The 12,661-nt window shown below is 48.5% G+C and overlaps 1 protein-coding gene across 3 annotated transcripts in view; it reads right to left on the reverse strand.

Annotated features, from left to right (window-relative positions):
• Nucleotides 1-12,661, reverse strand: part of Atg16 (Autophagy-related 16) — a 456,887-nt gene that overhangs the window by 372,969 nt on the left and 71,257 nt on the right. For all 3 annotated transcript variants that reach the window (XM_075682849.1, XM_075682848.1, XM_075682850.1), the window contains exon 3: nt 6,228-6,312. In XM_075682849.1, the coding sequence (XP_075538964.1) occupies nt 6,228-6,312 (85 nt within the window). The remainder of the gene's footprint in view (nt 1-6,227; nt 6,313-12,661) is intronic.

Here is a 12,661-nt window from a genome sequence, read left to right on the forward strand (position 1 = left end):
GCACAAATGAACCATCATAACGCTTCGTCTCATCGGATCTCACTGCGTCTTTTGTCAACTTGTCTGATAGTGTGTTGATTTGGCTTGTCTCATTGTATGTTCCGATCTAAGGCTTTAGAAAGGTCAATGCACCTTGGGCGTGAAATGTTTACAACAACATTAAACCCACAAACTTCCGCAATTGAATCTCTGAAGCACAACTTCGGAAATGTCAATGCCCGTTTCGCACCAATAGTTTATAAGAACGTTATGCCCATAAAGTTTGAAATTGAAATCTATGCGCTCCGTAGATTTCGCGGCGAGCCCGTTCGCCACCAAAACGCCCTTGAAACTTTGTGCTCTGATGGGGCTGCTTGCGTTATGTGAATCCCGGTCACATAACGGTCACATAAACGGTCACATAAATAACGGTCACATAATGGTCACATAAATCCAGCCCGAGTTCGCAATGTTCGCGGTGAGATGTCTTCTCGCGCGTGAAAAAGACATTCTAGACAAAATCCAGAATGATTTCCGGCGCCGGGGGTTACTTTGGTTGATGGTGCATGGACATTACAAAAAAATTTCGGGGAGGGGGGGGTCTGAAATAAGCCCCCCCCCCGGCTATGCCCCTGTCTGGCACCACCTTGCAGCCATTGTCGCTGCACTACGCTCTTCTTCTCCCGCTTTTGTAATGTCCTTCTCAGCTTTCCATCTCCAAGTTCCACTGCACTCTCTTCTCCGCTTTCCTCCTTGCACCTTTCACCCTCCGCAGTGCTAAGCGTTCACTTTAATTCATCGCTGCGCTCATTCGCTCGGTGATGCCGAGGCACAATGACAACACTTGTAGCAGGAACAGGCGCCTAAGAGCACCGATTGAAATTATGAAAAATAGAAAATTTGCAGGAAAAGAAATTACCAAGTTTACAAATCTGTAACTCAACAATAAAAAATAATATCACAATTCTGTCAATTGCATCCAATAGCACATCTAAACCAGAATAAATTGGTGTATTATACACTGCTCTGCTGCATACTGTTTTTATGTGAGTATGGCTTTCGAAAAACCATTGCAAACACTGTAACAAGTTCACATAAACTGTAAATTTATACATCAAATTTGTCCACTCTAATGCAGTTTACACGACGGCGATATCTGTTTTTGATGCAGAGGGGCAAAATTGTAAGAACTGGGCTTCCATTTTTTTAACATAATTTTTTTGGAGTCCTTGTAAAAAATTCAGGCCCTAAATTAAAATTTCATTTCCAACAGTCAGTAGACTAACTTTTTTTCTAATATGCAGCAAATTTAATTGACGTTGGTCCAGGGGCACGGAGCAAGAAATATTTAGGAGCGGAAACTCCGCTGTTTGCGGCGACCAGTAAAGGTCACAAGCCCGCGGATATATTTTCATGCTGGCGGCACCTGGCGGCATGGGAAGAAATTACCGCCGTTTCGGTTGCCAGGGCAACCGGTTGAGCGTGTTGCTCCCATTCAGCCGCGTGCGCCTGACTTCTACCACGGAGTGGCCGGAGCTGCCGGAGCCGCCGAGCCCTTTGCCGGGCGCTGCTTTTTTTTTTTTCCGCTGCGGCTTCTACGACGCGCCGCATGGTGCCGCCACTGTATATGGTAGCGTTGGCGCATGCAACAATTGTGACTTTATCTGGTCGCCCGCGCTCGATCGCGCTGACGGGAGTTTCACCTCCTATATGTCTTACTCCGTGTCCAGGGGTTATCTTAGAAAAGCATTTCTGCATTTTACATGTATTTGATTGGCGGCATAGCTTCCTCATAAGCTAAAACGCTACAAACCAATTGGTGCAAAGCCACATTACAGCAGCTCCTGTTGCAGGAAAAGAATTAACTTTTAAATGCGTAAGCATTTTTATGCGTACCCAATGAGAAAACCGTCCCTCCGTCTGTCCATCCTGTAAGAGGACATCTTTCGAAATAACGCCCGCAGCAGCGAGCGGATTCGCCTTCGTGCAGCCTCTCACTTCAACGCCAATGAAGCGTCTAGAACACCGTGCTCACAGAGCTCTCAGCACAAGCCTCACTCTGCCACTTTCGCAGATTACTTTCAAGTTACGGGCCCGCGTGTCTTTCTCCAATGCTAAGTAAGTGGTGGGATTACAGCACAGGACGGCATCAGTAGTCAGCACCCTTTGTCAGCAGATCAATTTCATGGTGCGGCCCACACGGCGGTGCCATACGTCGCCCGAATATGTTTGGTCAATGGTTCGACGAGGATGAATAAGGTGCTAAAGAGCGATAACGGTTTATAATGACTGAAAAGTCATCAGCACACCTGGCACCGCCGCCCGCACCTGCTCGTGTCACCACAGCGCTGTCGTTTGCACTGGCTTGATCAAGTTTCATAACATAGGTAATAGGGAGTTTTAGAATAGGGGCCCCAATAGTTTGGGGCCCCAGAGAGCTTTGCGGGTGTTAGCGTTGGGGCACGTAGGAGTGAAGAGTTTTAGAATAGGGTTTGACGTTTGCGGATAGCGTCTTGCGCTGAAAGCGCCACTACGGCGTCAAAGAAAAACTATTAGAAATAATTAAATAAAATATACCATTTTATGATAGGAATAATAATTTTTAATTGCGTGTATTCGCGTTTAAGTACAATTTAGAGGTTATTCTCTGTAAGCAGCAAACAATTAGTTGCGCTTAGTTTTGAGCAAACCAACTTTACTAGCCTTCACCAGCCAAGCTTAGCCGTGTTAGGCCTACGCGCCATAAAATCCACAATCGAATTCAAGATCAGCGGCGTCTAATGAGTCAATCTTCATAACACACGCTAGTTGAGAGAAAGCAATAACCGCACTCACTTCTCCTAGCTTGCGAACTTCACGTGTTACCGCGAATCGAACCCAGTTTTGTGCTAGGTTAGAGCCGTCGCTTCGATGGGTGCTGCCATGTTTGCCGACGCAAAGCTTTTGGGGCCGCTATTTGGGCTCCCGCTAAATCGGTGAAATAGCGTTCCCAACGCAAAATCCAAACGGAGTTTGCGCCTTGCGCATGCGCAGTGGCTTCCACGCTATTTCTTTGGGGCCCCAGAACGTTTGGGGCCCCTATTCTAAAACTCTCTAATGACACAGGGCTGCGTGCAGATGAGCAAGTGGTACAATGCTTATGCACACTTAGACAACTCCCGGAGGAGTTCCTGCATGAATTTCTTATATCTGTAAATTAAGCTTCTGGACATGAAAATATTATTTTGATTAAAATTGAATTTTATTTCCAACAACAACTTTGTAGACATATTGAAAAAAGGCTTAGTAAAGATGCCTGCAATAGAGCAATACTACACGTGCATATGTGTAGCATCGAAGATCATCTCATAATGCCATCCTACTCAAGTTCCTGAGAAGGGGGCTTAAAATGCTGTTAGTACCATGCATTGTAGGCTGGTTTTTCTTTGTCATTCCTAGCAGGATGGAAAGTGTGGCGCAATTATTATGTAGCACCCATCATAATGCTTAGCTTTGACACCACGGCAACAGATGGTACTGTGGTACATGACCAGAATTGCCCTGGTCTTGTTGCAACCCATAATAAACACTGTTGAATTAAGCACACAATTACTGTCACTCAGTGCAGTAGTTGGTACACCATGCTGCGAGCTGCTTCCTGGATTTTATTTAACAATGAGCAAGAAACTATGTGTCGGAGTGAGCAGAATATATACATTTAATATGCTATCAAATGATAACAACCGGCTAGAAGAAGTCAGGCTTCTACTGTCGGATCAGCAAGTTGATGCCTTCCTTTTTTACTTGTGCATTTAGCCTTGTCTGGGCCTCCTCTGTTAGCCGGACTATTTCTCTTGACTCGCCTCCTAGTTAACTTGATGTGGAAATGCGTTGATCATCTAAAAAAAAGCAATCAACCCTGAGAGATGCTGCCGCCACAGCAAGTGCTCCTGAATAATACTCTAATTACAGTGGTTCTCAGCCATAGATTTGTCAGGGACCCCTTGTGGACCGGTGGAAATGATGGGGGACCCCTTGCAACGAGAGGAGGGGGGGTATAAATTAACACAACATGCGGCATGAAACAGGTGCCTTTAGTGCCCCGTCGATTCAATCTGGACAGCTTACCAATATGTGGTGCGGTCATGATGCTTAAGCGGAGTTGCATATCTGCAGGCACATTCAACAAGAGGACAGGATATCCTTAAAACGCGCCATTACAACCATGTTCCATCAAGCCAGCAACCAACTAGCCCATCTGTCTCTTAATCGCATGCATATGTCGTAGAAAACTGCAACAAAGCTTTGCAGCCATCTCATGGAGAAGAGGAAATATTTTTGCAGACCCCAACCAGAATGCCGCAAGGCTTGCAGTGGCCAAGCCTGCACGGGTTTTGTGGTCCCCCAAGAATGGCTTCACAGACCCCGATTTGAGAAGCACTGTGCTAATAAATCCCTGGCTAGAACAACAATGTGGCTCGCCTCTGCACACCACAAAGCATTAATGGCAAGAGCTAGCAATGCAGAACTCATGCATGTGCACTGTCAGCTGCTGCACTGCTTGAACACTGAGACAGCTTTATTTAAAGGAACCCAGAAAAGGACGGCACATAACACGCTGTTCTATCGTCCATTCCGCACAGTCATTTCCTTCACAGTCCAGCACACAGTCGAACCCGGATATTTGGAATTATTGAATATATCGAACACACAGATTATCCCCTTGAAAATCCTGTGTAAATGTGTAGGAAAGTTGCGCCGTATATCAAACTCTAATTTCGCAGGTCATTAGATATATCAAACCACTCGCCGCACACTGGAAGGTGTGCTTTCCACAAAGGTGTAGCCATCTCCTGCGCCCATCTGTGGCCGTTCGGTGCACGGCGTCGCGTGATGTTTGCGAACTGCATGCGCGGAGGAAACCGGCTTTGCGACGGCTGGTCTAGAGCAGCGAAATGCACCTTCTGCGGTTGTTCGGCGCGCAACGGCGCGTGATGTTTGCAAGCCACGTGCGTGAAAGAACAAGGAAACTGGCTTGGCGACGGCCGGTCTAGAGGAGCGCCGCACCCTGGAAGGTGCACTTTCCCCAAAGCCCCTCAAGTTTCCCACGGTCGTTTGGCATGCAGCACCCCGTGACGTTTGCAAACCACGTGCGTGAAGGAACAAGAAAACCGGTTTGGCAGTGGCCAGTACAGAGCACACGCAGCCAATGGAGCCGTAGTGGTACAATGCGAAAAAGCAAATGGGAGTGTGAGGGAGGCACGGCACCTACACACAGTGCATGCCGCCATTACAGCCATTACTGCCGAGTGCTGCCGAGCTATCTCTCCACTCTCTCCATACTTCCCTCTTTTCTTTTTCTCCTTCGCAGCAGTATGCAGGCGCCGGAAAGCCAGATCAGTGCATACCAGACAGAACGCCCGTTAATTTCTCTTGTGTGTGGTGAACATTCCATGGGTGGCGTGTGTGACGTGCGGCTTTGTCGTGCAGTGCAAGCTACGGCGGCTGCAAACATAAAGAAGCGGAAAAATTTGGACTCTCCAACCGAGTTGGCGATTATACAAAGCGTCGAAAAGACCGAGAAGAAGTCCTCGGTGGCTGATGCATTTGGCATTCCACGGAGCACTCAAAACCTGCTCAAACACGCACGCTGCTCAAAACCACGAACAGCACGCTGCTCAAAACCAAGGAAGATATCAAGCTCAAAGCAGCTGAGCAAAGTCGCTCCGGAGCATGTTGTGCACACCCTGCGGCTTTTGAGAAAGTTGAGAAAGCATTGCATGCGTGGCTTCTGGAGGTCCGAGCTAAAAACATTCCCGTAGATGGCCCCACGTTGATGGAAAATGAGAAATGGTTTGCAGCTGCTCTCGGGAAGGAAAACTTGCGGTGGCACTGGGTCGCTGCAAAGGTTCAAAAGCCGCCACAGCATTGTGGGAAAAGCCATTTCAGGCGAAAGTGAAGCTGTCAGCAGCCAGGAAATGCAACAGTGGCTTTCTGAGGAGTGGCCGAAGATCGCCGCGGAGTTTTCTCCCGCAGAAATCTTCAATGCAGATGAGACTGGACTTTTCTGGCAAATGCTGCCATGCAAGACGCTCAACCTCAGAGGGAGCACATGTCACGGTGGAAAGATGAGCAAAGTCGAAGTGACAAACACTTGTGATGACACATGCACTTTGTTTTCTTCACTCTGGGGTGACACAAACCACACAGCCCAGTATGGCAAAGAACAAAACCTGCACAAAGCACCAGGACACACTGGCATTACTCACCTCAGACTTGTGCCGCAGTAACTCAGTCATCTCCTCCTGAAGCTGGTAGATTTTAGTTTCAAGCACTGCTCGCGGCTTTCCTAGGCTGCAAGCAGGCAACAATAGCACAAGAAAAATTGCCTCACCCTTTTTCAATCCTCAGAAAAAAAGGTGCACATTTTTGTCTGCAGGCATAGTATACACATATTAGGCTAGTAAAAGAACCCAGCATCGTATAATCAAGAACATTTTCCAACATGATAACGCTCAAAACATAAATGTCCTTGAATTGTTTATATTACAAAACTCTTAAAGAACAGGAAGTTGTCGTTTGTTTTATTATTAGGAAAGCCCCCAAAGCCCACAGACTTGTCTCCAATCTCCGTACAAGCAAGATTAGAATTCATCAAAAGTTCCTGACTTAATGAATTGCCAAGTAGCTGCATCTGTCTTATTTGTATGCCACACCAGCACTAGTAAAATGCAAGTGGATGATTCCCATTTCCAATAAGCACATCTTTATATACAGTGTACCATGCTTAATCAATTCAACAGGCATATATATTGTTTTAGTGCCCCAACGATCATTCAGACACTCGAGGCGCACTCATGCCACTGACACCAAGGCAGCACAATAGTGCTGGCAACGATGAAAACGATGGCTCCGCTCAGTCGGCTTTGCACTGAAGCCAGAGCAGCGTTCTGCCTCCCACCGCTTGAATGATCATTGTACGCATAAACACTAGCATTCCTAAGCAGCTATGTCCATGCAGCTCCAATGTGCATACGACACACAGAGTGTAACAGGCAGTAAACATGAGGCAAAGCACAGCAATGGTTTTTCTTTCATCCCACCTCGTGCAACATCGAGGTGCGAAGCCAGCAACACTCTCATCACACCAGCATTGTGAAACGCCTGATAGCTGCCAGGGTGCGGTTTCTGGTCTGCAGCACCAACTGGCTACCTAGCAGCACTGAACTAAGATTTTGTGCCCACATATCCTTAGAACAACGTACAAAGAGTTTCAACCCAATGCCAAACCTTGCTACCAATTTCACTGCTTTGCATGCTTGAATTTTCAAACGTCTAAAAGTGATGTGTGTGCTAGGCACAAATGGGAAATTATTTGTCACAAGACAAAAAAAGCCAGGCCTCATAATTGTCCAGTGCACTGACATTAATTTGTCTCTCACCTGTTGCACCTGCTTTTGCACAAGGGCAAGAATGCAGCCAAATGGATTGGCACTTGTTCTCACTTCCGAAATAAAAATTACCATTATGTGCAAGCAAGGTAGACATTCGAAAGAGTTGTTAAGATTCCATGGTGAAGTAGGGGAGCGCAATCGACACTGACAAAGACGAAGAGAAGGACAACAGGAGTGCTTATTCGCAACTAATATATTGATACGTGAATTCGTTTATCTTTTACAGGTGAGCGCTTGTACCGTCTAAGAAATGTTATCGCTCAGCACCGGTACAGAGCCCACCGCAGACTGTCGACGAGTTTCTTCGCAAGGCCACTAGCATTGAGGAGGCAATGAAAATGCGGAACCAGCAATTCAACCGCCGCATGAATTGGACAAACTACGCCGGAATTCAGTCACTTGCCACCGACGATCTGCGTGAGACTATCCGAGCAGTCGTGCGGGAGGAGCTACAGAAGCTGTTCCCTTCATCACAGTCTCAAGTGGCTTCAATTGCCAACGCCGTCCATGAGGAGCTCCGACAACAACTTGGAGTAGTCCCTGAATCACCGCAGCCTCAGCCGCAAGCGATGACATATGCCGCTGTAGCCCGCCGTCCCATTCCCCCTCTGTGCCCACGGCAGGGCCCAGTGACAACACAGTTCCGTCGTCCGCCAGCACCCCCACCGCCAGCAGGTCAACCCGTCACCCCACGCAGCATTCCAAGGAAGACTGACGTGTGGCGCGCCCCCGGCCACCGTCCGCTTTGCTATCACTGCAGAAAAGCCGGGCACATCTATCGTCGATGCCCATAACAGGAGATGGGACTCCGAGGGTTCGCCGTTAACATAATAATAATAATATATGGGGTTTTACGTGCCAAAACCACTTTCTGATTATGAGGCACGCCATAGTGGAGGACTCCGGAAATTTAGACCACCTGGGGTTCTTTAACGTGCACCTAAATCTAAGTACACGGGTGTTTTCGCATTTCGCCCCCATCGAAATGCGGCCGCCGTAGCCGGGATTCGATCCCGCGACCTCGTGCTCAGCAGCCTAACACCATAGCCACTGAGCAACCACGGCGGGTGCCGTTAACATGGGAGACCACAGCTTATCAAACGACCTCGTGATATCGCCGACTACCTTGCCGCCACTCAGTGGAGCCCTTGACGACCGTCCTGTTCCCCCATCACCAGGCCGCTACCTGTCGCCGCAGCACCGACCATACACTGGCCCAGCCCAGGGCCGCTCTGCGAGCCCATATCCGAATAAACTAAAAGCAGCAACCGATGGAGGTGCGGTTGCTGTTCCTCGAACTGACGAAGATCCTCCACCGCCGACGAAGACACCGAAGCGATTACCTCGACAACATAACAATGGCATGCCGCTGTCCCGACGAAGTCCGGAAGCAAAGAATACACCGACCAAAGGCAACCTGACAATGCCACGTACCAGCCAAAAGTCAACGCGACGCAGCCGTGTCCCGACGTCAAGACCTAACGGTAACGCAAGACAAAGAACCACAGACCTCGACCTGCTTCTCGACGGCCACGCAGTCATTGCCTTAGTAGACACAGGAGCCGATTACTCCGTCATGAGTGGACCTATCGCCGCCCAATTGAAGAAAGTTAAGACTGCATGGGAAGACCCTCTAATTTGGACCACTGGAAGACACCTCACCACGCCAACTGGAATCTGCACGGGAAGAATTACCGTTCATGACCGGACTTAGCCTACCACCTTCGTTATCCTCCAACAATGTTCACGCGACGTCATTCTCGGCATGGACTTCCTAAACCAACACGGTGCAGTCATCGACCTAAAGTCGAAGTCGAAAACCCTGTCGGAAGATAAAGCGATACCGCCAGAGAGTTCTCGTAGCCACCATGCCTTGAGCGTGCTCGAAAGTCAAGTCAGCATCCCGCCCCACTCCAGCATTGTCATTTTCGTCGGCACCAAAACACCTGCCAATTCAGAAGGTGTCATCGAGGGTGACCAACGTGTACTGCTATACCGTGAAATTTGCGTCGCAAGAGGGATCGCTCGACTGCACGGAGGAAAAGCGAAAGTGTTGCTCATAAACTTCAGCCAGGAAGTCAAAAACATCAACAAGGCATGACGATCGCTTACATCGAGGAACTTCTGGAAACCAGCAATGCGTTTGTCACCTCGGATTCTGCCGGATCTAGCCCGACAACCATAGTTCCCAAATCAGACTTCGACGTAAATCCAGGTCTCAACATGAGTAAGCAGCAACAGCTCAGAAGTCTTCTCCAACGATACAAAGACTGCCTTTCGATGTCATCGAGGATTCGACAAACACCAGTTGCAAAGCATCGCATAATAACAGAAGAGTGCGCTCGACCACTCCGCCAGAGCCCTTACAGAGTTTCGACACGAAAACGTGAAGCTATTAGGCATCAAGTCGACGAAATGCTGCGCAATGACATCATCCACCCGTCGAAAAGGCCAGGGGCATCTCCTGTAGTCCTGGTGAAGAAAAAGGACGGAACCCTACGTTTCTGCGTCGATTATCGTCGACTGAACAAGATCACGAAGAAGGACACATACCCCCTTCCACGGATAGACGACGCATTGGATCAGCTCTGAAACACTAAATGCTTCTCGTTGATGGACCTCAAGTCTGGCTACTGGCAAATAGCAGTTGACAAGAGAGATAGTGAAAAGACCGCCTTCATCATGCCAGACGACCTCTACGAGTTCAAGGTTATGCCATTCGGACTATGCTCAGCGCCTGCAACGTTTCAGCAAGTCATGGACATGGTTTTACCAGGAGTGGCAGACGTGTCTTGTTTACTTGGATGACGTCATTGTCTTCGCTGGAAATTTCGACAATCACCTTAGGTGGCTTGCAACAGTATTAGAAGCCATCTCTAGCCGGAAAAGTGGCGCTTCGCTTACAATGAGCTTCTGCTTCTAGGCCACGTCATCAGCAAATTCGGTGTCCGTCCAGACCCACAAAAGACAGCTGCCATCACACAGTTCCCGCAACCCATCGACAAAAAGGCAGTTCGTTGATTCCTTGGCATGTGTGCCTACTACAGGCGCTTTGTCAAGGACTTTTCACGCATCGCTGAGCCGCTGACACAGCTAACTAAATGTGACATCTAGTTCAAGTGGGAAACGCCGCAGGCCGACACATTTCAAGAACTCAAATGACGCATGCAGTCGCCGCCCGTACATGCGCACTTCGACGAGCACGCCGATACCGAAATACGCACTGACGCCAGTAGCCTAGGCCTCGGTGCCGTTCTAGTCCAGAGAAAATATGGACACGAACACGTGATAGCTTACGCTAGCCGGTCGTTGTTAAAAGCGGAAGGCAATTCTTCTACGACCGAAAAGGAATGCCTCGCCAGCATTTGGGCTACAGCTAAATTTCGCCCTTATCTTTATGGCAGACCATTCAAAGTCGTCAGCGAGCATCACGCGTTGTGTTGGCTAGCGAATGTAAAGGATCCTTCAGGACGACTGGCACAGTGGAGCCTCAGACTACAAGAATATGACATCACTGTAACTTACAAGTCCGGACGAAAACACTCTGACGCCGACTGCCTATCACGCGCCCCCATCGATCCCCCGCCACAAGACTACGAGGACGGTGACGCCTTCCTCGGAATAATAAGCGCGGAAGACTTCACTAAACAGCAACGAGCAGACCCGGAGCTAAAAGGCCTCGTTGAGTATTTGGAAGGGAACACCGACCTAGTCCCTAGGGCATTTAAGCACGGATTGTCTTCATTCACTGCTGTGCAAAGAGCAGCACAAGCTGCAGCTCGCCATTGACAGAGCGCGGGGAGTTAAGTTTGTTCTTGTGAAAAAGACTCAAAGAGACTTCGCCGCGAAGACCCTCTAGTGCAAACTGCCGAAAGTGCAGCCCAACTGCTTCGCCGCCAAGACTTTCAAGTGCGTGCTGCCGAAAATGTGACCCAGAAGCTTCACCGCCAAGACCCTCAAGTGGGTGCTGCCAAAAATCAGACATGACAGCTGCTTCATGAACAACCTCATGTGCGTGCAGCCGAAAATAAGCCACGACAGCTTTGTTGCAAAGGCCCTCATGTACGTGCAGCAGAAAATGCTGCCCTGGAGCTTCGCTGCTTTGGGAGCAGTTTACGATGGTCTCTACGGAGCTGTTCCGCCAGCTTACACTGTGACTGTGCTGCGCAGGCCTGTGACTTTTACCTTCAGTAAACCGTTAGTTGCAAGTAAGCACTTGTATTCTCCTTTTCTTCGTCTTAGTCTGTGTCGATGGTGCTTCTCTACTTCACCATTATGTGCAGGTCATGCTACGACACTCGGCAGCTGCCCTGGCTTTCATCTAATGCTGATGAAAATTAATTTTGTCTGCTAACTCGTGGAACTTGCCATGCAGTTGATCAGTCATTTTCCTGCAGCTCACTGAATATGACCTGCAGGTCAAATGAACCTTGGGACAACAGGTGACAGAAGTCTGGTAGAGTGCCCTTGACTACAACTATAATCTAATCTCTCGATTACTGTGCCAAGTCTGATGATGGTGGTGTGAGGACGATAGACATAAATGATGACGACGGAAAGTCCACAATGGCACAACGATGGTACGACAATGAATGCATGATGACTTGACGATATGGGGACCGTGAGATGACGACAACCGTACGACGATAATTGGATGACGAAGCTGGAAGGACGATAAATTCATCACGACGACGGCATGACAAAAAATGTATGACAATGACAGTATGATGATGATGCAATGACAACAACAGAATGACAGCATAATTATGATGAAATGAAGAACGAACGACGTCAATGGGACAATGAAGGCCGTGTGATGACAATGAGAACAATGTTTTTGAAGTCATGACTAAAGTGCGATGAAAGCGTCATGAAGATGGCATGACCCCAATGGGATGGCAATGATTGTGACGATGACGACTGTGAGGACAATGCCATGATGACAGTCAGATGACAAAAGTTGGAATGACCCCGTGAACACCATGATAGCATCACAACCTTGAGGAAGCTGGAGTGACGACGATTGAAAGACCAAGAGAACATCACAAGCATGAGGACAAAGGCGAATTTCGTTAATTCGAACACACTTTATTCGAACTTCCAGTTTATTCAAACTGATGCTGTGGTCCCGTCAAAGTTATGTGTATTCCAATGGGCGAGAACGCCCACTAATTCGAACATGCTGCGCTTCGACAATGCTCTCAGCCGGACGCCAATCATGTGGCGGCGCCTCTGACTAGCACTGCTCC

Source organism: Dermacentor variabilis, chromosome 2, assembly GCF_050947875.1.
Source record: "Dermacentor variabilis isolate Ectoservices chromosome 2, ASM5094787v1, whole genome shotgun sequence".
Classification (NCBI taxonomy): domain Eukaryota; kingdom Metazoa; phylum Arthropoda; class Arachnida; order Ixodida; family Ixodidae; genus Dermacentor; species Dermacentor variabilis.